This window comes from Pteropus medius, unplaced genomic scaffold (assembly GCF_902729225.1).
Source record: "Pteropus medius unplaced genomic scaffold, Ma_sr-lr_union100, whole genome shotgun sequence".
NCBI classification, from domain to species: domain Eukaryota; kingdom Metazoa; phylum Chordata; class Mammalia; order Chiroptera; family Pteropodidae; genus Pteropus; species Pteropus medius.
The window spans coordinates 944,745-966,690 of record NW_024342475.1 but is presented as its reverse complement, the minus strand read 5'-3'; the positions used below and the strand labels follow the sequence as shown (position 1 = coordinate 966,690).

Sequence of the window (21,946 nt, the reverse complement as noted above, 5' to 3'; positions counted from 1 at the left end):
CTTTCCTCTTTTCCTCTCTTCAGTCCCACCCCCCGTCTTGCTTTCTTGGTATCTGTCTCTGAATGTCCCTTCTCGAGAGGACCGGGGGGCTGGACATCACCTCTGCCCTCACCCCAGCACTTGGAAGGGGGACTGACTAGTCTCGGCTGTGCCCGGATGCCAGGGGCCCCTGGAGAGTGCCTTCCCTTTGCTGGGCCTCAATTTCCCCATCTGTAAAATGGAAAGGTAGCAGCCTCGTGGTGCACTTAGGGTCCTTTGGACTCTGACGAGAGAACGGATGTTTACAGCCCCTCTGCTCCCTCACTCCTGGACCCCCCACCCCCTGCTGCCACCCTCTGGTCCCCAGCCCGAAGCACTCACCAGGAACCACTCCAGCATGAAATAGTCATGGACTCCCAAGGGAGTGCAGTTCAGGGCGACGGACTCCCCCCTCATCACCTCCACCAGGGGGGGCACAGACACCTGCACCTCAGCTCGGGCATCTGTGGGAGAGAGACTGAGCTCTCTCTCTCCCACTGCCACCCATAGGGAGAGCCCTCTAGACAGAGCGCCTCTTCCCCCGGGACCCAGGAGTCCGGCCCCCAGCCCCTCCTCCCTCAGACCCAGGAGTCCGGGCATCCCCCCTCCTCCAGCGCCTGCTCCCCCAGACTCAGCAGCTCTTTCTCTCTCCCTCTCTCATCTCTGTGTCTCCAAGCTTCAGATCCATCAGCATTTCCCTCCATCTTTCCCTTCACCTGCAGAACGAAGGGCTCCTGCCGTGGGTGACACAAGGCCCTAAGAGCCTCCATTCGATCCTCCAGGGTAAAACGGCACCAGTCCCTGCTTTTCCCGCTGGACCGAATGCCCCTCACGGGCAGGGCCAGGGCTAGCTCATCCCTTTGCCTCACTCACTCTGTGCAGGGCCTGGCACAGTGACATGGGATAAACGTCTCCATCTTAGTCTCCGTCTCTGCCCGTGCGTCTGTCGCTCTGGGGCTCCGTCTCTTAGTTCCACTGTCTCTGCCTTTCTCTGTCTCTCTCAGCCCGTCACTCTGTTTCCATCTCTCTCAGCCCCTGGGTCTCTCTCTCCCTCATGAGTGGGGGCCTGGGATGAGGTGTGGGCTGCGGCTGGGCCTGGAGCTGAGGCGGGGTGGGTGTGTGGGGGTGGTGAGGGGGGACAGGGCTGGGCAGGTTGCAGGAATGTGGGAGGGACAGGCTGGCTCAGACCTGCCCGGCTTGAAGCCAGAGCCCCCTACCCGCCCCTTGGCCCCTCTGCCTCTTTGATGGTGGGGTGGCGGGGAGAGCTTAGGTGCGTCACCTGGGAACAGGACCGGTTTGAGACCCTGGATATCCCAGGTTCCGAGGGAGAAGGGAACTGGAGGCTTAGACTCCTGGGTCCTGGGGGAGTAGGTGGATGGGCCTGGACTCCTGGCCCTAGATCCTGGCAGATAGGGCCATTCTCATCAGAAACCGCGCTCTCTCCCCCTCCGGGCTGGCATCCTGGCATCAGCTCTCAGTTCTTAGAACCTCCCTTCCCTTCTCCGCCCAGCCTGGTCCAGCCCTGCCCCTGGGGACCCACTATTTGCGGTGCTTGTGCCAGGGGCCTGGATTCCCGGAGACCCACCTCTGGCCCGAGGCCTGTCCCAGGGGAGGGGGCGTGGGGCCAGGCAGGTGCCTGGGGCTGGGTCTCGGCAGCAGAGAGCAAAGACAGACAGAGAGATCCCCCTCTCCTCCCTAGTCCCTCTCAGCTCCGGCCCCTCCGCTGCCAGCCCCCGGGGCCTCCTCCCTCCCACCGCCACACAGGTGTGTGGATTATCTGGGGCCCGGGAAGGGGCACTGTCACTCGGAAACACTGTGTTCCACTGTCGCTGCCCAGGGCCAGCACTCCGGCTCGTCCCTGAGGCAGGCGGGCCCTTTAGAGTCTGGGCTCTGAATCTAGATGGCGAACCTTCAAGCGCCTGTGACTCTGGTTTCTGGCCGTAGGGTCCCCGACCCCCTCAAAACTTGACAACCTTTCAGGAGGGGAGCCGTGGGGTTCTGTTCTCCTGGGTTCGGGAGGAAGCCACTCCAGTAACTGGGGCCTGGACTCCTGGGTCTGAGAGAGCAAGGGGCCCAAGACCCAAATCCAGGGGCCCTCTGGGCTCCTGGGTCCAGAGTGGCCGGAGACTCTGACCTCTCTGGTGGCCTCTAATTCATTGTCGTGGTGTCCCCAGCTCCTGTCGCCAGGTCTCTCATTGGGAGGGACGCCCCCCATGCTATCATATCTCTCCTTTCTGGGGTCTCCAGGTTCGACTTCCTGGAGTGGGTGAAAGACCCTTCCCCCTTTCTCCCTGCGGTCTCCAGGGGCCGTCCCCCCGTCGCGCCCCGCTCTCGGCCCGAGCATACCTGGCTGCGCCCCCAGCAGGAGCGCCAGCACCAGCAGCCGCGGGGCCCCGCGCGTCCTGGCCCAGGCGTCTGGGGGCTCCATGTCCACGGCGGTGGTGCTGGCTGCGACTGAGCCCAGGCTTCGGCTGAGCGGTCGCCGCGGGGCTGGGAGGAGGAGGCCCCGCCCCGCGCCCCGCCCTCTCGGCCCCCCTTGGTTCCCCCCCAGACCCGGGCGCCTGGCCAGGACCTCCCACTTCCCGGAGAGGACCTCCCAGCACTTGGCCTGGAGCGGGGCTCCCTCTGCCCCCAGCCCCGAGCTGTCGGGCTTTCGCTCTGGCTGACCAGCAGGTAGCTCGATCGACCAGTCCAGTCAGTGTGTCCTCAGCTGGGACCTCGGCAGACAACGGAGGACCCTCTCCTGCTACTTCTGACCAGGAGCCTCGTTTTTGCTATGGCCAGTGGCCTGGGCTTGCCTCGTGGATTTGACCTAGCTGACCCCAGAACAACCCCTGGCCTACAATGGCCCCTCCCAATACAACCAGCAGTGCCCAGCCTGACCGGTGGCCTAGTATGGCTTCTCCCAGTATGCCCTGGGAAGCCCTCCCCTGTGGCCAGTGATGTGGGCTGCTTTCCTGTCTGACCAGTGGCCTGTAACCCTTCAGTTTAATCTCGTATATTTAATGGTCCCCAAACCCCAGTTCTGCACAGGCCTCTGTGATGATGGGGTGGGGGGACTGTGGGGTGCTCTCACCTTGGCTCTCTCCTGTAGGGCCCTTCCTCTCTTTCCCCCATCCAGGGAATCCCAGGAATGCCACCCCCCTGCCTTCCTCCCTCCCTCTTCCTTTTACTTCCTCCCTATCTTGGGGGGAGGGGAGGAGAATGAGGCTGGCAGAAGCAGGTGAGCGGATGAGGGGAGGAGGCCAGGGCACCTGAGAGAAGGGAGGAAGAGTGTGGCCATGGGTCAAAAGGAAGGGTCACAGGTCACACTGAGGGTCACAGATCAGAGTCCCCAGGCTCCTCACAGGCCAGGTTGGACTGGGCAAAATCGCCGGACTGCTGGCTGGGGGAGCCAGGGGTCAGGAGATGTCCCTGGTTGCCAGGGAGAAGTTAAGCCTTGGACACTGGTCAGAAAGGGGGTGGGGGCAGCTGGTCATGCTGGGAGAGGTGCCCCAGGCCTCTGATCAGTCTGGGAGGCGCTGGTGAGACCGGGCTCTGCCCATTAGACACAGAGAGAAAGCTCAGATTACAGGTCCAGCCGGGAGTCAATTGGGCAAAGCTCCTTTATCCATTGGCGATACCGGAAAGCATTGTCCCACCGGGAGAGGTGACCTTTTAGCAGTAACCACACCATTCCCTCCTCCAGGACGCCCTCCCTGTTCCCCTGGCTGGGTCAGGTATCCCCTTTGGGCTCCCCTGCCTGTCTTGCCCACTCTGGGTCATCCCTGTCCGGGGATGGGCCTGTCTCCCGCACTGGACTATGAGTCCGCGAGGGCAAGGCCAGGGCCCTCTCGGGCACTGCTGTGTCCCTAGCTCAAGGCCAGAAACAGAGCAGGTGCTCAGGGAAGGTTTGCAAAGCTCAAACGCAGGAGCACACAGGTTCACCTGCGGGACCCACCCAGACTGGGGCATCGCAGGACACACGATACAAACACAGATGCAGTCACACTCTCAGACGAGCTCATGCACTGTGAACCCAGACACCCACTCCCCAGCCCTTCCACCCAGGCTTGGGCACTTCCTGGTCTCGGACCGGACCCCGGTAGGCGCTGGCATCAGCTACCCACCTTCCACTTTCCTCAAGAACCTAACCCGCTGAGGTTCTAGGCGAGGGAGGGCTGTATGGAGTGTGCATGAGGGAGCAAAGTCACAAATACCAGCCACGGTTCCTGGCAGACTTGCAGAAACTCGTACGGTGACATCACCTGTCCTTGTCTCCTATAATTTATTCCCACAAAATAGCCAGAGAGATTCCATTAAAACGTGAGTCAGCTCGTTTGACTCTCCTGCTCAGAATTCTCCCCTGGCTCCCTTCACTGAATAAAAGCTAACGTCTGCTCTACCGCGCACAGGTCCCCGATCTGGTCCTCGTTACGTCTCTGACCCCCTCGTCCTTTCTTCCTGCCTATCTCTGCTCTTGCTATGTCGGTCTCCCTGCTGCCGAGCTGTTCCTGCACCGACAGGCCTGTTGCAGCCTCAGGGCCTTTGCACTTGCTTCCCCCTCTGCTGGGACATTCTCCTCCCACATACCTGCTTCTAATCTCTACGCCAAATTAACACCACCTCATCAAAGAGCTTCCCTTGACCATCCCCCCTAAATAGCCACGCCCTGTTTCCATTATCTTAACTGCGGTTTTTCTCCGCAGCACTTACCACTGCTACGTATCGTTTGTCTCGTACAGAACATAAGCTCCCAGTGGTTTTGTTCGTACTGTACCTCCAGTGCCTAGAACAGTGCTTGTCACGAGCCGAATGCAAGTTCGATGACTTAATTTCCCAGTTCTGTCCTTGCTGTCTCTCTGCACATACTTATACATTTTAGTTAAAGAGCCTCGTCTTTTCTCCACCTTTATCCGTTACTCTCCACGTGACGTGTGACGGTTAACTTTAAAACTAGTTCACAGCTCGTGGAATACGGGATCATGAGACATTTCAGGGGGGACGGCTACTCCCCAATGGTTCCAGGTTTACATCTGGAAAATGTAGTTATTGAGAGGTTGCGTTGTCGTGTGTGTGTGTGTGGGGGGGTGAAATTCAGAGTAGCGGTGTGGATGCAGTTTTGTTTGGACAAGGGGTCAGAGAGAAACTTTTGGGGGAAGAGAATGGAAGTACAGGACGAAGGATACAGACCGACGTGGAATATTCAAAGGGGTGGACTGTAGTGGACTCTCGGGGAGAGGACTAGCTAGCGTTTGCACCCCCTTCCCAGTTAGAAAAATCCTGGCTGTCTGAAAGCCTGTCGTGTCCTCTGCTGGAGGTAACGAGGATGGATGTGTTGCCTGCCTCTGTTGGCGCTAAGGTGACCTTGGCACATCCTTGGGAATCAGGGTTAATAACGCCAAAGCAGCATGGACCAATTGGGACCAATATGGCCGCTGGGACCAATTCTATTTTCCGAAGAGAGCTGCAACAATCTCTCATCTCTTGCCACCTGCTCCTCTACACTCTGATTTTGACACTCTCCCGGAAAGTGGCGTCCGTGTCCCCTCCTCTCAAATCTGTCCAGTTGTGTGACTCGCATGCCAGGATGAGGTAGAAAAGCCAGGAAGCTTTCTGCCGGGGTGACCGGGATACTGTCCACGAGGCCTTCAATCACCACCAAGCAGTCCGAGTCCCCGGAGGGAGCCGTGCTGCAAGGAAGCCCAAACTAGCGAGTGTGAGACCACATGGAGAGGGCTGAGGCTGCGGAGGGACACCTGTCCAGTCCCCAGCTGCACCATTTGACCACACCCTGAGCCAGAACCACCCGACCAAGCCCTTCCCCAAATCCTAGCACAAAGCACCCAAGAGAAAGGATAACATGATTGTTGTCCACCAGTAAGTGTTCATGATTTGTTCCGACCAAGAGCGAGCAGGCACGGCCTGTTTCTGGGGCAGCAGAGGCAGCCAGATGACTAGTGCCCAGAGGTCATCAGGCACCAGTGTATCCTCATCAGACCGGTTCTGTGGCGTGATCACGGCCAGGCCATGGTCGGAGGCCAGCTGCCAGCGTTCCCGTTCACTTTCCAATCCTGATTCTCTAATCGCTTCCGGGATTCTGTGAGTGAGCCTAAGTCCTTTCAATCAATTTCCTTTCTGCCCCAGAGGCGGCATCTGTTGCTTGGAACTAAATCTGTGATGCACATTTCCAGCTCCCTTTATACTGGAAGACATTTTCGGTCTTGGCTTGGATGTCTCCTCTTCCTGGAAGCCCTCCCTGACCGCCCCCAGGCTGCATCGGCTGCCCGCTCTGGGCTCCTGCAGCCCCCTGGGCTCTCCCGTTCCGGTTTTGCCCATTCCGATTGTCACTGCCTGGGGACAGGTCTGTCTCCCCCACTTGACTGTGAGCCCAGAAGGACAGTGATCACTGCCTCACACCCAGCATTGCCCAACCTGGGGCTGGGCACAGGGCAGGGGCTCGGGGAAAGCGGACTGGTTTCAACTAAATTGGAGGGAGGTTTGGGTCCCTCTGAGATTAGTGATGAGGTGGGAGACACTTCCTCAGCTTTATCTGGACCAGAAGTCACTTACTCTAAAAACAGAGAGAGGGACGGGATGACTCTCAAAGAAATGAGGGGTCTTTTTGCCTAGCGGACTTAAAACTTGGATGTCTAGGTCTGGGTGCAGGAATTTTTTTGCCATGATGAGGAAAGGGGGTTGGCTGCCTGATTCTCTAAGAATTTGGGACTTGGGACTCCTGGATCCGAGGGAGGAAAGGTCAGGGGGCCCAGCCTCCTGGACCCGAAGGAGCTGATCCCCCCAATCTTGGCTCTCTGATCCCAGACACCAGCGTTATGGTCAAGCGGGGCTCAGGCCGTGGGGACTGCCGGTTCCCGGTGCTAAGCTGCCCCCTAGTGGCCGCTGCACTTTCTCCACACACCAGAGGGCAAAGGCTTGGCAGTTTATTATTGCTTCACCACCCCCTTCCAGCCCCTGGGGCTCCCTTTAGCAGCACATCTCGGTGCCCTGTGAGGTGGAAAGAGAGGTGGTTTAGAGAATATCACATCCAGATGGGGTGGAGGGGGCGGCGCAGGAGGGAGGGAGGGAACCCGGCAGGCAGGGGACTCACCTGGCCTCCAGGCCTGGGCAGTGGTCCTAGGCCCCACGGGGGCAGCTGGAGGGGTGACTTTCCCTTTAGGAGTTTCTGCAGTGCAGTGGGGTGAGTTTGAGGGGGCTGTTGGCTTCTTAGGACCGGTGTTTGCCTTCTGCCCCCACACCTTCTTCCCTTTGACCCAGGGGCACCCATCTGCCCTCTCCACTTACCCTGTGGCTCCCTCCCTGGCCTGGGGCCTGGAGGTGATTTCCCATGGGACTGAGGCTGCAGTCCTGCTTCTTGGCAAAGTAAGAGGGGCCCGAAGTCTGGGGAAGGCCTGGCGGGAAGGAGAGCAAGGACGTTTACAGCGAGGTGCGGCTGTGCTTCATTTCACAGCCCAGGCAGGGGTGACTTGGGGGGTGGCCCGGGTGGGGGGGGCAGTGGGAGAGGTCTTGTTCCCAGCTCATACTTTTCCCTCCTAGTACCTCTGGCTCGAATAGGAAAGAAGTTTTAATTGTCCATCATCCCATCTACCCATCCTTCACTCATCCATCCATCCATCCTTCCTTCCATCATCATCACCTTCCTTCCTTCCATCCATCATCCTTCCTTCCTTCCATCCATCCATCCATCATCCATCCATCCATCCATCACCCTTCCTTCCATCCATCCATCCATCCATCCATCCTCCATCCATCATCATCCACCCTTCCTTCCTTTATCATCATCCTTCCTTCCTTCCATCCATCCATCCATCCATCCATCCATCCATCCATCCATCCATCCACCCTTCCTTCCATCCATCCATCCATCATCCATCCATCCATCCATCCATCCATCTTCCATCCTTCCATCCCATCCATCCTTCTTCCATCCATCCATCATTCATCATCCATCATCATCCTTCCTTCCATCATCGTCATCCATCCATCCATCATCATCCATCCATCTTCCTTCCTTCCATCCATCCATCCATCCATCCATCCATCCATCCATCCATCCATCATCCTTCCTTCCATCCAGCCATCCATCCAAATACATCATCCATCCATCCATCCATCCCCATCCATCCATCCATCCTTCCTTCCATCCATCCATCCATCCATCCATCCATCCATCCTTCCATCCAGCCATCCATCCCTCCATCCACTCATTCATTTGTTCATTCCCACAAACATTTCCTGAGCATCTGCATTGTGTCAGGTACTGTTCTAGGCTCTGAAGTGACAGCCATGAACCAGACAGACAAAAACCTCCCCCTCCTCATGGAGTTGACGACCTCTTGAATGAGGATGACCACGAGTGGCCAGTATGTGAGCAAGGAAATGTCCCAGACAGAATCAGGTGTCCGTCAGAGAACTGAAACAGGCACGGATGTGTGCGTGTGTGTGGGGGCGGGAGGGTCCTGGATGTGAGAGCAGCTGGGGAAGACCTCCTTGGAGGAGGGGACAACTGAGCAGAAGCCTGAGTGCAGGAAAGATGTGGGGCGAGGCTCTGTGCCGGGTGGTGGGCTTGCTGGCCCGTTAGGGGAACAGCGGGGAGTCCATCGCTGCTGGAAAGGAGGCTGGGGGTGGCAGGAGGTCATCGGAAAGGTGGAGAGGGGCCAGATGCTCAGGTCTTGTGGGCTGTGAGGAGGGTGCTGGCTTCCATTCTTGGAGCCCTGGGGAGCTAGAGGGGGCTTCTGAGAGGTCAGGGAGGGAGGTCTGACTCAGTTATAGATGCCCAACCTTGCTGACTCCATCGGACTCCATAAGGCCCATGCCAGGCTTGTCCCCATATTCCACAAGGAGACACTGAGGATGGGAGAGGTCCCCAGTGGTAAGCCAGGTGCCAGAGTGCTGCTGAATGGTGTCACCCCCTAGAGGTGGGTTTCTCAGAGGAAGAACAGCAGTGTGTGGGAGCACCATATGCAAATCGTGACTGGTGACACTGACCACTGATGCAGCCTCATTCACCCAGTGCCCACAGCAGCCCCATGTGGCATGGCCGGCATCAAAGCCCATCTTACAGGCGAGGGACTCGAGGCCCGCAGAAGTGGAGGATGGGCTCTGGAGTCTGGAGCCAGGGGCCCGGCTTCCAGTCCTGACCATCACCTCCAGATCTAGGCCTCAGGGGCCCCCTCTGTATGGTTATCGTAACAGTACCTGTCACATTGGGTTGTCATGACAACTAAACAAATACATTAAAAAGCAGTGCCAGGTACAGTTCACAGAATATACTCAATGATAGTGTATTATTATTACACTAATATGGTTACTAGACTTATCGTGATCACATCCTAAGGGATATAAATGTGGAATTACTCTGTGGTACTCCTGAAACTAACATTAAACGTCAACTAAACTTTAAGAAATTTGTTTTTAAAAAGCAGTGCCAGGCATTCTGGAAGAGTGATACGCACAGTAACTATTCTTATTATGACAGTCACTTTGCTGGGCATGGCAAGTCCAGGGCACAGCTTAGGCAGAGGGGCGACCCCGTGGCCAGATGTGCCCCTCAGCCTGCAGTTCTGGCCGAGTCCCCTTGCTGTCCTCAGGGAACCGGCTGAGTGCCTCCTAATGTTTCCATTTGCTTTTGGCTGCATGCTGGAATCTGTTTTTAGCTTTTCTGGCTGGTGTCACCTGCCCCCCCCCCCAACCCCTTCCTGCTGGCTCTCTTGTTTGTCGAAAAGTTCCCGGACTTCCTGAGCTGTTTGAAGACAGAGGTATTGATTTGATCTTTTGTGTACTCAGTCTGAGATGCTAACAGATCTGCCCCTCCCCAGTAGGCCAGGGTCTCAGAAAATCCTGGCGAAGAAGCAAGCAACACCGGGCTAGCTTAGAAAATAAGGTGATAAGACTATATTCTGCAACTCCTAGCTATTAAACCTATCCGATCATAGAGCGTTAAGAAAATAGCAGATGATTTTGGGGGGGTTTTTAAGGCCCCCCAATGCTGGCTTCTCCTCGCTCACGCTGTGTGGGTTTGGGCAGGTGCAGACACCTCTCTGGACATTTTTCCTCTGAAAGATGAAGACTGGGACATTTTCAACTTCATGGGCTGTTGGGGAGACTCAGTTCGACTTATTCATGCAATGCCTATTTAGTGAGCACCTACTAGGTGCCAGGCACTGTCCGAGACTGCGGAGATGTCACAGAATGAGGCAAAGTCCTTTCCTTCAGGAGGGGGGCAACCTGCTGTCGGGGACAGAAAACAACAGAAACTGTCCTCTTAGTCAGGTGATGACAGGGACTAAGAAAATAGAGCAGGTGCGGGCTCGGAAGGACCATGGCGCTTTTCAATAGGATGGTCAGAGAAGACCTCCTTGAGGGAGGGATGAGAATGCAAGCCTGAAGGAAAGAGATCCAGGCGGAGGGAACGGCTCTGGGGCAGGACGTGCCTGGGAGGCTGGACGGAGAGCCAGACAGCCAGTGAGGGGGACTGAGTAAGGGACAAAACAAGGGAAGAGGCCGTAGACGGGTGGATGTCAGATCACACGGCCCCTTGTAACTAGGCGCAGAGAATGAACGCCGAGCCAGACCAGGGCCCGGTGGTGGGACGAGACCCAGGCCGCCCCCCTCGGACCAGCACCTGACTCACCGCCTTCAGCTGGCCTTTAATTCTGGGGCTGTCAGGGAACAGATCCAGCCGGGGGGGCAGTGGGGGAGGTAAAAGGGGTCACCTGGGGAAGACAGAGGGTGGGGAGGGGTTGGGAGCTGTCATTTTCTTTTCAACTACATCTTCCTGCCTGGCATCCCGGCACCCGAGCCCTGTTCTAGACGCTGGAGGTATAATAGAGAAGGAGACAGAGTTCCGACCCCCAGGAAGGTCCCAAGTGAAGACGGCCACAGCCCCAGACCCTCGGGGAAGCAAAAGGCCTGGCCCCTAGGACCCTAGAATCCTGCCATGAGCCCCTCCTCCATCAGACCTGGCAGTCCAGGCCCCCAGCCTCCTCCCCAGACCCAGGAGTCCAGGCCCCTCAGGGCTCCAGACCTCCTCCTCCAGACCCAGGAGTCAGGCCCCCAGACCCCTCCTCCCCAGACCAGGAGTCAGGCCCCAGCCCCTTCCCTCCCCAGGAGCCCAGGAATCCAGGTCCCAGACCCTCCTCCTCCAGACCCAGGAGTCCAGGCCCCCAGACCCTCCTCCTTCAGGCCTGGGAATTTTAGCTCCAGCTCCCGCCCGGCCCTACTTACCTGCCCCAGCTCCTCCTCTCCCACTTCCTGGTCACTGCTGTACTCCAGGGCCTCAGGAGTGGCCCTGGCTTCTTCCGCTGGCCTCTCTTGGAATTGGTGGATACTCACGACCTCTCGGCCCTTGATCTCGGTGCGGCAGAAGGGGCAAGTCGGGCTGTCTGACTGCTGTGGGCGGGGAGGAGAAGGGTCAGGGTCTGCTGGTTTCCTCCACATCCCCTGGGACCACGGGGGCCTTTGCCTCCAACAGAGTGATGCAGGGAGGACAGTCAGAGGGAGGATGATGGAGAGAGAGAGTCACGAAGAGAGGGAGATGGGGAGAGAGATGCAGGATGGGAAGGGGGGACTGGACAGGAGCCCGAGGCTGGGAGGGCGCACTAGTGGGGAGCCCGGGGGAGCCAGGGTGTCGTCTGGGTCTCAGCCATCGAATGATGCTACTGGCTAGGAATGCCTGAGACACTCGCCTGGGCCCCCAGCCGTTCCGCCGCCACCACTGGGGCCAGCGTTGTGGTCGCACTGGCCTTCGTGGGTTATGACTGTGGGATGTGCCTCAGTGAAAACCATCAGGGAACTCTGAAGAACGAGATTTATTACTGAGGGTCCTGGAGGGTCAACGGCACGCCCCGAGGGCCACACAACGGGTGTGCCACACAGCGAGGTCGCAGGTATAGAGGGAGGGGGATGCATGGACCCTGGGCTTTGCCTTTATCAGGGGCCCAGCGGGGCGCTTAGGGGCTCTTTATATGCGAATTTAAAGCACAGGGGCAGGAATTAAGGCGCAAGACAGGAGAAGCAGAGTCGCTTAAGCTTAAGCTGTCCGTTGCCTGGGTTACCCAAGGCTTTCTAAAGGGGAGCCTAGTGGTGGCGGGACGGCCTGGTTCCTTTCTCTAGTAGCTGCTTCACACGGCAGGTAATTTGTTTACTGAAATGGATGAGTTGGCAATCAAAGGCTTAATGTCATGCACTCACACAATCCCAAAGCTTAATGCCAGGCACTTACGCCCCAGAGCGGCTGAGGCTCGCTTTCCCCAGGGATCTTTCCTGAGGGCCTTGGGGCTTGGATCCTTACTCTGGCCCTTGGGAGGTTACTATCAGCTCTATTCTCCACAGGCCGAGGCTGAGGATCAGAGAGGGGAGGCCACCAGCCCCAGATGGCCCGGCGAGGGAAGGAAGGAGCCCTGTCCTTGAACGATGTAGCTCAGGGAGAAGCGGAGGTGACAGGTGCACAGAGATGGAGACAGAGACACAGACACAGACAGGTGGGGTCCTGAGTGACCCTGAGCAAGTCTCCACTCTCCCTGAGCCTCAGTTTCCCCATCTGACTGAGGCATGCGGGAGATCCTTCAGGGAATTTTACCACAGAGACAGTGTGGGAGGCTGGGCAGAAAGGCAGGTCTGGGTCAGACTCACCAGCCACGTAGCCAGACAGCGGCTGCAGAGTAGGTGCCCGCATGGCTCGATCTTCACATTCTTGTTGCTCTCGGCACAGATCTTACAGAGCTCGAACGTGGAGTCCATGGCCCAGTACAGCTGCAGCTGCTCCTGGCAGGCGAGAAGATGGGGAGGATGGGAAGGGGCAGTGATGTCCATCATGGGGATACAAGTCGGGCCCCAGGAAGCCAGCCCCAAACCCTCTCCCAAGTTCAAGGCCATGTGTCTAGCTGCCTCCTACATGTATGAGATTTGTTCTCTGGGGTGGTGTGCACTCAGGGTTGCCAAGTTGAGCAGCTGAAAATGCAAGATGCGCTATTATATTTGATTTTCAGACACACGAAGAGTAAATTGTTAGGTACAAATATGTCCCAAATATTGCATGGGATATACTAAAAAAAAAAAAAAATTATCCGTTGTTATTTTTCCACCCATGGGGTGACTGTGAAGACTAAGGCACAGGGGCTGTCACTGGTGAATGCACAAACGCATGATCTCAGAAGTGTCATGTCCTGCTTTAATCCCCACAAAAACCCCTAGATAGGAGGATGGAGAAGCTGTATTTTCTAGAAGAGGAACAAGGACTCAGAGAGGCCAAGTAATTTACCCCAGGTCACACAGCCACCGCGCCGGCACCAGGGCCTGACTCCACGGGAGAGAATTCCTGAGCCAAGCGTGGGGAGGTGGGTGGGGGCAGTCAGCAGGGATGGGGGGTACACAGAGGGGGACACAGGCCTGGGCTCACCTCTGACACTTGGATGCGCTGATGGGGCTCCACCTGGCAGAGTTCAGTCAGGTCTGGGTTGTGGTTCTTTCCATCTGGGTAGAGGTACCTGAGGGAGGACAGAGAGGGGTACCGAGGGCCTGTCGAGCCTGCCCCCCAATAGTAACAAGGACTCCCCCAGCCCCACCGCAGGGCCCAGAGCTCCTGAAGGAGCATTTGCCCTAAATCTCTTGCTGTTCTGGGATATTTTTCCTTCTCTCTCCTCAAATTGGCACTCCCCAGGGTAAGCTATGTCCCCTCAGACTTCCAGGGCAGTGTCCCCTCAGGAAACCAGAGACAGGCACAAGTAACCTAAGTGACTCAAACTCTAGGAACACAGATCAGATGAATGGGGACCAGGACACTGATCGAAACCCAGGCCTTGCCCTCCCAGAGGGTCCCCTGTCCTAGAGTTTTGAGGCCAGAGCACAACAGTGTCTCAGAGTCACAGGGTTGGAGTGATCAAACCCTAGGGCCCTCCTGGACTGCCTACACGACTTCTCATTTCACAGCTGGCGACGAAGCCCACTGTGAGAGGAGCGACCGCCTATGGCCACAGGGAGGCCCAGAGAGCCACGGACCAGGGCTGTGGGCAGGTCTGAGCGCCAGGCTCCAGGGCAGCCGAGGAGGCTCTGCACCCTCTGGGTCTCCCATCCAGGTCAGACTTGCACCTTCAAACCTACAGTGGGGTCCCAAGTCCCTTGGGGGGGGTGGCTCTGCCTGGCCTGGACCCCCGTGCGGTTGTCCCACAAACACACTGTGTGACCTGGGCTGGCCTCAGTTTTCCATTCTGTAAAATCACACCAGAGACGGGCAGTGAGGATTAACTAACTACCACAGAGCTCGTAAAACGTGCAGCGGCCTTCCTCCACGGCCAGACGCCTGACGAGAGGGCACTGCCATGCTCCGCTTCGGACGCGGAACGCCGCCTGCCTCACGGAGGGGTGGGGAGAGCTGGGTGACCCTTCCCTCTGAGAGCTTTGATTTTCTCATCTATGAAATGGTGGCGGTGGCGGTGGCGTGTGTGTGTGTGTGTGTGTGTGTAGAGCATGAGGGTTAAATTAGATTGAAGATGTTCACACTCACTCTGGAATCCTCTCCGACGAGCTATGACCTGGAACTCCGCACAGCATAGCGGGTAAGGGCCCATATTCTGAGCCTGGCTGCCTGGCTTCAAACCCCAGCTCGTTAGCTCAGCAGCTGTGTGACCTGGGCAAGTGTCTCTGTGCCTCAGTTTCCTCAGCGGTCAAATAGGGAGATAATAATATATGCGTGCATATGCAAATTTACCCAGGCACTAAAATTTACTCGTCATCCCAAAATCAACAGCCGTGGCACTTTTGCGGTCATTGGTGGACATGCGCACAGTGGCAACAAATTCGAGTCACCCCACAGGCATAGCCCCAGGTGAGGCTGAACAAGGCGACCCTTGGCCAGCTCGTTCCAACTCTCGTGCTGTAAACCAGTGTCCTTTTCGCAGTCTATTCAGTGTCACGTTTCTTGCAGTTTTGTGCTTTCTCTTGGTGATTTCGCTATTTAAAATGCTTCCTAGGCCCAGGGCTGATGCACTGTCTAGCAGTCCTAGCCACAGGAAGGCTGCAGTGTGCCTTACGGAGAAAATACGTGAGTTACAGAAGCTTCGTTCAGGCATGAGTTATGTGCTGTTGACCGTGTGTTCAAAGTTAATGATATAATGATACATATTACGTGAGCTTGCTTTCTTTCTTTTTTTCTTTCTTTCTTCCTTCCTTCCTTCCTTCCTTTCTTTCTTATCTATCTATCTATTTATCTATCTATTTATTTATTTAATTTATTTAAGGTGAGGCAACCCTTGGTTGACCTCACAGATTGCAAGGACCTTGTCAGCTTACAATCCCTTATTTTTTTATTTTTTTCTGCCTACAGCACCTGGTCTTCCTAGGTGGCGTCCCATCTAAGGACTAACCAGGCCTGACCCTGCTTAGCTTCCGCATGAGGTGTCTTTAAACAGAAACACACGTAAAGGTTGTTACGCGGTGGCTGGTTGACAAGGAAGTGACCAATCTTGCAGGAACCTGAACCTGTGTTTCCCCTGGGAGCAATGGCTATGTATATGCTAATTCAGTGTTTGCGTAATTTTATAGAATAGAACTGCCACGGATAACGAGAATCGACTGCCTACCTGACGATCTACCTCGTATCGTATCATATCAATATGACTTCTAAGAAGGCTCTGGTTAAAGGTCCAGGATGGGACTTGGGAACCCCACCTGCCCTTGTCCTCCTCGCCCCCACTCAGGGCAGCTTCTGCGAGGCCCTGGGGTAGCCATGGTTACAGAAGGAAAACCACTGGTCTAGCTGTTGGCCCAGTTCCCTAACAGTCTGGATTCTAGAACAGGGCCTGGACATCTAGAAGCAAAAGCTCTGAGTGCAATTCCAAGGAATGGAGCCGCTGAGACTGTGCCCAACTCCCCACACACACCCTTCCTGGAGCTGCTGGTAGACCACAGCGCAGCTCTGCTGGATCCAGACAAGGTGCCCCGTCCTCAAGGCCCTGGTCTGCCACCTGCTGGAGCACTGCGGCATTGCAAGTGTAAGGTGTCTGCTGTGTGAACTATGCCCGCAGCCGCGGTGATCTGGGGCAGGGCTCCACACACGCACAGCACAGCCGTGTGAGGTGCATTCTGCCAACGCCCTCCCTCTACCAGGACAGGGACTCACAGGCCTTCCTTCTGTCCTTCCAAGAGTGCCGTGAGCAGGGGTTTGTTGAGAGGGATGGTCTGCAGGATGCTGCCGTCTGAGTTCACGTACCCGATGGCCCACTGCCCCAGGCGAGTACAGCTGGGCCGGAAGATGTAGCTGGAGGAAGAGGCAGGTAGGATGGTGGGGAGGGAGTGGTCACCACTGTCCCTTCTGTGACCTCGCAGCCCCTCACACTGTTGGGAATCCAGGTGTCGAAGTCCTCACCCCTTATAACCCAGCTTCCCACTTCTTAGGCAATGAGGCGTAGATCCTTGTCTGTCCTACAAGTACCTATTCTTTTTACCTGCTGGGCTCCTGTTCCTCCTCTACTGGGGTTTAGGCTGAATCTGGCTTGGCCAGTCAGTGTATTTCAGGGCCCCTGACCACAGTGATGCGAATCCGCCAGGGGACTTCTGCTGTAATTCCCAGAAAGGTTCCCCATTAATACCAAGGTAGCTAAGCTGGCAGGGTATACGGTAGGGGGTCCTAGAAACCGTTTGCCACCTTGACCGTGGCTGCAAACGAAGCTAACAGAGGAAAGCAGAGATAGATAAACAGGAGTGATTCCTGACTATAGCACGTGAGCACCTGGATCCAGCTGTGCCCGAAACCCGAACCTGGTCTTTTCAACTATTCCTATCATTCATCCTTTTTTCTTTCCCATGAAGCCAGTATACAGTGTAACTGGAAAAATGCTAATATACTCGCTGTCTTGGGGGTCCCACACCCCAGCCCTGCAAAGACTCACAAATCTGATCTCCTATTTCCTTAACTTCTTGGTGTTCCAGGGAGCTCAGCCCCTCAATACTTAACTTTCTGGGGGACCCAACAGCTCAAAGCTCCTGGCTTGAAGTAATTTCAGGACTTAGGCATCTGGTTCCCAGCACCCTACCCAACAGGTCGTGGTGGGGGGTCATACTGAAAATATTTTGTAGATGGTAGAGCATGGGCTCTGAACTATCAGAAACGGGCCTTTTCCTGGGGCAGGGTCTTGAGGCCCTCTGCCAGAGCAGGTGTTGAGTCTTTTGCTGTTGGATTGTGGGAAGGTCCAGGAGGTCCCAGGAGGAAAGGAAGGGTGCCACGGGGCACTCAGCGTCCTACCTCTGAGTCCTCTACTGCCCGGGGGCCGAGGTATCTCAGCCCTTCAGTCCTTCCTCTCTCAGAAGGATATCTGCTTTCTGCCACGCCCCAGGCTGGATCCAGAGTCCTGACCCCTGGCCACTGCCTCCCGAGGCCTGCCGCTCACCTGCCTGGCTTTTCCCTGCAGGCCTGGAGACGTGCTCGGACCTCGTCGTACGTGAGGAAGGCCATGTAGCCCGGGTGGTTGACTGCCAGGAGCTTCCAGTTATCGAGGAGTGTTGGCCATGGCTGGAGTGCGGTGACGCTTGGGTCACGGAGGGGCTGAGGAAGCAGCCACTCCCCCACTGCTTCCCAGGGTCCAAGAACCCCACCACCTCGCTCACACCCACTGTGGGCCTCAGGGGTCTCTCTTACACAGAGGCCTCCAGCCCCTCCTCCCCCAGACCTAGGAGTCCAAGCCCCCAGCCCCTCCTCCCTCTGACCCAGGAGTCAGGGCCCCAACCCCCTCCTCCCTCAGGACCCGAGCCTAGGCCCCCGCCTTGGCCTTCCCTGACCTGGAAAAGCCTGGTGAAGATGTCAAACTCAAAGATGGACACGTGGCCGCTGCAGGTGAGGTCGATGGTGGAGCGCAAGGCCAGGGCCGTGGAGCCTGGCTCCACAGGGTGGCAGGTGCACAGGAGAGACTCAAACTCAGCCCAGGGCAGCACACACCTGGTCAGAGGGGGGTTGGTGCAGGTGAGGCCTCTGGGAGTCCAGGATGGGAGGAACTCTAGGAAAGAGGCAGCTAGATCTGGGGAGGAGGGGCTGGGGGCCCCCAGACTCTGGGTCTGGGGGAGGAGGGCTGGGGACTTTGGCTCCTGGGTCTGGGGAGGAGGGGCTGGTGGCCCAGACTCCTGGGTCTGGGTGGGGAGGGGCTGGGTCCCTGGGCAAGGGCAGATGAGGCACCAGCAGCCGAGGGGCCCCGGGGACAAGGTACTCACTTACCGGGCTCCGCAGTGCTTCCTCCAGAAGGCGTGGGCTGGGGCCTTGGTCAGCTGGTATGTGTGTCCACAGTACTTTCCCCCGGGAAAGAGCGCGCTCAGCTCCGTGAGCATGTGGCTGAAGATCAGGGCCAGTTTGGCCAGCTGTCGCCTGTAGGGATGGGCTCTGAGGATGTGGCTGGACCCTGGGACTCTTTGGACCAGGTGTATAGGTTCCTGATACCTTCTATAGGGCCACCCCTGACAGCTTCTAAGTAATCCCCTTCCCAGAGCCATTATCCACCTGTGGCTGGTCCAAACTGAGATATGCTCTAAACAGGAAATACGAGATTTCAAAAACTTAGTGGGAGGGAAAAAAAAAAAAAAGTGAATGATCTCATTAATCATTGCTTTATATTGGTTATAAATTGAGATGATAATATTTTGTCTATAGTGACGAGTTAAAAAAATGTTATCAAAACCCACTTCACCTGTTTAAAAAAATCTTTTTGTAATACGTCTACTAGAAAACTAAACACTACATAACGGCTCGCATTAGGCTGGAGTGGAAAGTGCTGGCATAGAATCTCCTTCAAACAGTGCGAGGCCCCCAGCGGCCCTAGAACGCCTACTCAGACCCTCACGGAGCCCCTAAGCTTCCTGGCTTCTAGAACCCACTGAATCTAGAACAGCGGTTCTCAGAGGAGTTCCATCACCCTTCTGAGAAGTGTCTAGACATTGACTTGTCATAGCGATCGGGGGAGGCGAGGGCATGGGGGACAGTCCTCTCCAGCAAGATTTGCCCACATCCACGCAGCTTTCCACCGTCCCACCGGACAGTCACCTAAGCGCCAAATCCATTTATAATGACCTGAGCCTAGAACCCAATTCTGTCTTCCACAAGCATTTTTTTGCACGTTTAAAATTTATACTGAATTTTACAGAAACGCGACTCTCCTCTATGTCAAGGGAAGACTGATTTAGCAACGTAGTGACTCTTCCTACACATGCAAGTGTCTGTCTCATCAATTCTGCCTTGCCGAATAATTGTGATTGTGCCGTGGCGCTGCCCTTCAAAATACAGATGATGTTACTATGAAGAACATTCCTTCATCACTCCCTTATAATACAGTTTGGGCATTATAGTGATTACAAATATATAAGTAAGTTATTTACCTTAGGTATTCCATTTTAAGATGAATTTAAGGAGACACTACGAAACGTTTTCTATAAAGAAGGGGTGTGTGGGGTGACTGGGTTGAGACCCAGTGGTCCAGACCTTGTTCAAGGCTCTAGACCTCAAACCTCACCTGCCTGTGTCACTCAGCAGCCCCTCCCCCGGGGGTCAGAACCAGAGCAGGTGTCCTGCAGACAAGCCCTAGATCCTGAGCCAGCTGTTCCTTAGGTGCCAACGACCAGAAGGGGCCTTTGAGTCTCCCAGGCAGGGGCGGCGATGGGTTGTCAATCCCTCCACCTCCTGCAGGAAGCTCCCTGGGGACCCCACCATCTCCCGATGTGTGTCCAAGGCCTCCAGGAGAGTGTGGTAATGGGAAGCAGGCTGAGGGATGGCCAAGAAAGAGAGAATATGGGGGTGCTGAGGGCATAGATGCCCAAAGAAGGAAAGAACTGGATGGCCCAGTTGTCCAGGTTCCCTCATGGAGACTGGTTTGGGGTATTGACTCCTGGGTCCTGAGAAAGGAGGGGCTGGGGGCTTGGACCCCTAGGTTTGAGGAAGGAGGAGCTGGGGAGAAGAAGGGCTGGGGGCCTGAACTCCTGGGTCTCTGGGGAGGGAAGGGGCTGGGGGAAGAGAAAGGGCTGGGGGAAAGAGGGGCTGGGGGCCAGACTCTGGGTCTGCAGGGGAGGAGGATTTAGGGCCCTGACTCCTGGGTCTGGGGGAGCTGGGGGCGGACTCCTGGAGTCTGGGGAGGAGGGGAGCTGGGCCCCGGACTCCCTGAAGTCTGGGGAGGAGGACTGGGGCCCTGACTCCTGGGTCTGGGGAGGCTGGGGCCTGGACTCCTGGGTCAGGTCTGGGAAGGGAAGGGGAGGCTGGGAGGCCCCGGACTCCTGGAGTCCTGAGAGATGAGGACTGGGAGGCGGCCCCTGACTCCTGGAGTCTAGAGCTAGAGGCCCCACACAGGAACTCCTAGGTCTACCTATGAGGAGGGGCACGAGGGGCGAGACTCCTAGGTCTGAGGTGTGAGGACTGGGGCCTTCAACTCTCTCTAGGTCTGGGGAGGAAGAGGGGTTGCAAGGGGAGAAAGGGGCCAGAGAGGGGCTGGGATGACCCCTGGCTCTCCTGGAGTCTAGGGGCCGGACTGGGGCCTAATAGGTCTGGGGAGGGAGGAGTCTGGGGGCCTTGGGACTCCCTGGAGGTCTGGGGAGGAGGGGGACCCTGGCTCCTGGGTCTGAGGAGGAGGGGGCTGGGGCCTTGTGGCCCGGACTCCTGGGTGGTCTAGGGAGGAAGGGAGGTTGGGGAGAAAGGGGCTTGGGAAAGGGGCTGGGAGGGAGGAGGGGGCTGGGGGCTGGGACTCCTGGGTCTGGGGAGGAGGGGGCTGGGGGCCCGGACTCCTGGGTCTGGGGAGGAGGGGCCCGGGAGCAAGCCCTGGGCCTCCCTCGTGATCCCATGCTGATTCGGGGCAGTGCGTCTGCTCACCTGAGTGTGGAGCCCTCCCGGAAGAGCTCGTCACTGGCACTCCTTCGTCCCGGCGGTGGCAGCAGTGCCGCCACCTGCCTGCTCTTGGCCACCAGGTTAGCCAGGTAGATGACGAGAAAGTCCCTGGCACCTCCGGGATCCTCCGGGCCGTCTCTGCCGGCCGGACGCCGGGCCTGGGCCACCTCTCGCAACAGCTGCGCGGTGCGGGGCAGCAGGTCGCGGAGAGAGGGGGGACTCGAGGTGAGCCGGGGGTCCCCGCATTGCTCCTCCAGGCGCTGCAGCAGCCTCACTGCCCGGTCGACGGCGCGGGCCTCTCCCCACTGCCACCCGCGTGGGGCCGCAGCCGCAGCCATAGGTGCCTCCAGTGCCTTGGGAAGGTCGGGTGCCGCGAAAGGCGCGGCCCCGCCCAGGTCAGGTTGGGGGCGGGGCCGGGAGAAGGGCAGGTACCTGTCTCCAAAGGGGGCGGGGCCTAGGGCTCCGGCCCGGGGGTTCCCTAGAGACGGGGTTCGCAAGTCTGATCCCCAAAGGACAGCGAGATGGGATGGCTTCGGTGGGTGGAGATAAGAGATGGTCCCCCGTCGGGTGGGAATTGCAGGTTGATGCCTGGGCCCCTTTAGGGGCTGAGGGAGGGGCTGAGCGCTGCGTCTCGAAGTGGAGGAGAGGCTGGGGGAGACCCGGGAATTTTGCTGGGGGGCGGGGTAGGGCTGGGTCCTATCTGAACCCCGCAGGGGCGTGGGGCTGGGACGTAGCACTCTTGTTGTGAACGGTTTGATCTTTGGTCGTTGAATGGAATTAAAGGTCAGACAGCTGAACTTTCTAGGAGGAAAAGTCCAGGAGATAATGCGTTCCCCGAGACGGAAGACACAGCGCGACCAGACCCCCTGGGAGCAGGGGTTGGGAAGAGGGTGTCCGAGTGAGGAAGAATTCGGTGACATAATTCCTGGGTCCCCAGGGCAGGGGCCTGCGGGGAAATTAGGCTGTTGGGTACGAGGCTGGAGGGGTGTGGTTTTCAACCCAAGGTGCGCCACCCGTAGCACGTGCCCAGTCCCGGCTGAGCGCCCCGCCGCCACCGGGGGCGCTGTGGGACACCCAGGACAC

The 21,946-nt window shown here is 57.3% G+C and overlaps 2 protein-coding genes and 2 long non-coding RNA genes across 5 annotated transcripts in view; 2 read left to right on the top strand and 2 right to left on the bottom strand.

Annotated features, from left to right (window-relative positions):
- The window catches only part of BCAM (basal cell adhesion molecule (Lutheran blood group)), an 8,997-nt gene extending 6,476 nt beyond the window's left edge, over nucleotides 1-2,521 (bottom strand). Inside the window, exons 1-2 of the mRNA XM_039866316.1 lie at nucleotides 2,365-2,521; nucleotides 361-482 (exon numbers count right to left, since the gene is read on the bottom strand). Coding sequence (XP_039722250.1) covers nucleotides 361-482; nucleotides 2,365-2,446 — 204 coding nt within the window. The 5' untranslated portion in view covers nucleotides 2,447-2,521. The remainder of the gene's footprint in view (nucleotides 1-360; nucleotides 483-2,364) is intronic.
- Nucleotides 2,522-5,417: 2,896 nt separating this feature from the next.
- Nucleotides 5,418-21,819, bottom strand: CBLC (Cbl proto-oncogene C). 2 transcript variants are annotated; one of them, XM_039866166.1, is made up of 11 exons: nucleotides 20,849-21,819; nucleotides 18,221-18,367; nucleotides 17,791-17,947; nucleotides 17,403-17,524; nucleotides 16,136-16,273; nucleotides 13,418-13,505; nucleotides 12,652-12,783; nucleotides 11,245-11,409; nucleotides 7,303-7,409; nucleotides 7,109-7,183; nucleotides 5,418-7,005 (listed from the first exon to the last, which is right to left on the bottom strand). In XM_039866166.1, the coding sequence occupies exons 1-10, from the start codon at nucleotides 21,781-21,783 to the stop codon at nucleotides 7,174-7,176; spliced, it is 2,001 nt and encodes a 666-aa protein (XP_039722100.1). In that variant the 5' UTR covers nucleotides 21,784-21,819; the 3' UTR covers nucleotides 5,418-7,005; nucleotides 7,109-7,173. The 2 variants fall into 2 exon arrangements, 1 of the variants encoding a protein (XP_039722100.1); XR_005653570.1 differs by lacking the exons at nucleotides 12,652-12,783; nucleotides 13,418-13,505; nucleotides 16,136-16,273; ... (2 more) ...; nucleotides 18,221-18,367; nucleotides 20,849-21,819 and adding an exon at nucleotides 10,652-10,733 and having other exon boundaries at nucleotides 11,245-11,588.
- LOC120605271 (uncharacterized) lies at nucleotides 11,664-13,010 on the top strand. The gene is made up of 3 exons (XR_005653575.1): nucleotides 11,664-11,906; nucleotides 12,352-12,500; nucleotides 12,731-13,010. It is a non-coding gene; the product is annotated as an uncharacterized LOC120605271 (long non-coding RNA).
- On the top strand, nucleotides 14,475-19,346 carry LOC120605269 (uncharacterized). Its single transcript, XR_005653573.1, has 6 exons — nucleotides 14,475-14,842; nucleotides 14,988-15,058; nucleotides 15,341-16,007; nucleotides 16,160-16,289; nucleotides 17,424-17,845; nucleotides 19,140-19,346. It is a non-coding gene; the product is annotated as an uncharacterized LOC120605269 (long non-coding RNA).
- Nucleotides 21,820-21,946: the final 127 nt, after the last annotated feature.

Bases quoted from the DNA above. Each gene is read 5' to 3' on its own strand.
- CBLC (XM_039866166.1), bottom strand. From the start codon at position 21,783: ATGTCACCGAATTCTTCCTCACTCGGACACCCTCTTCCCAACCCCTGC. The intron at 18,368-20,848 runs GTGAGCAGACGC...CCATCCCTACAG, and splicing joins CGGGAGGGCTCCACACTCAG to GCGACAGCTGGCCAAACTGG. The intron at 11,410-12,651 runs GTGAGTCTGACC...CCCCGCCCACAG, and splicing joins GCTGTCTGGCTACGTGGCTG to CAGTCAGACAGCCCGACTTG.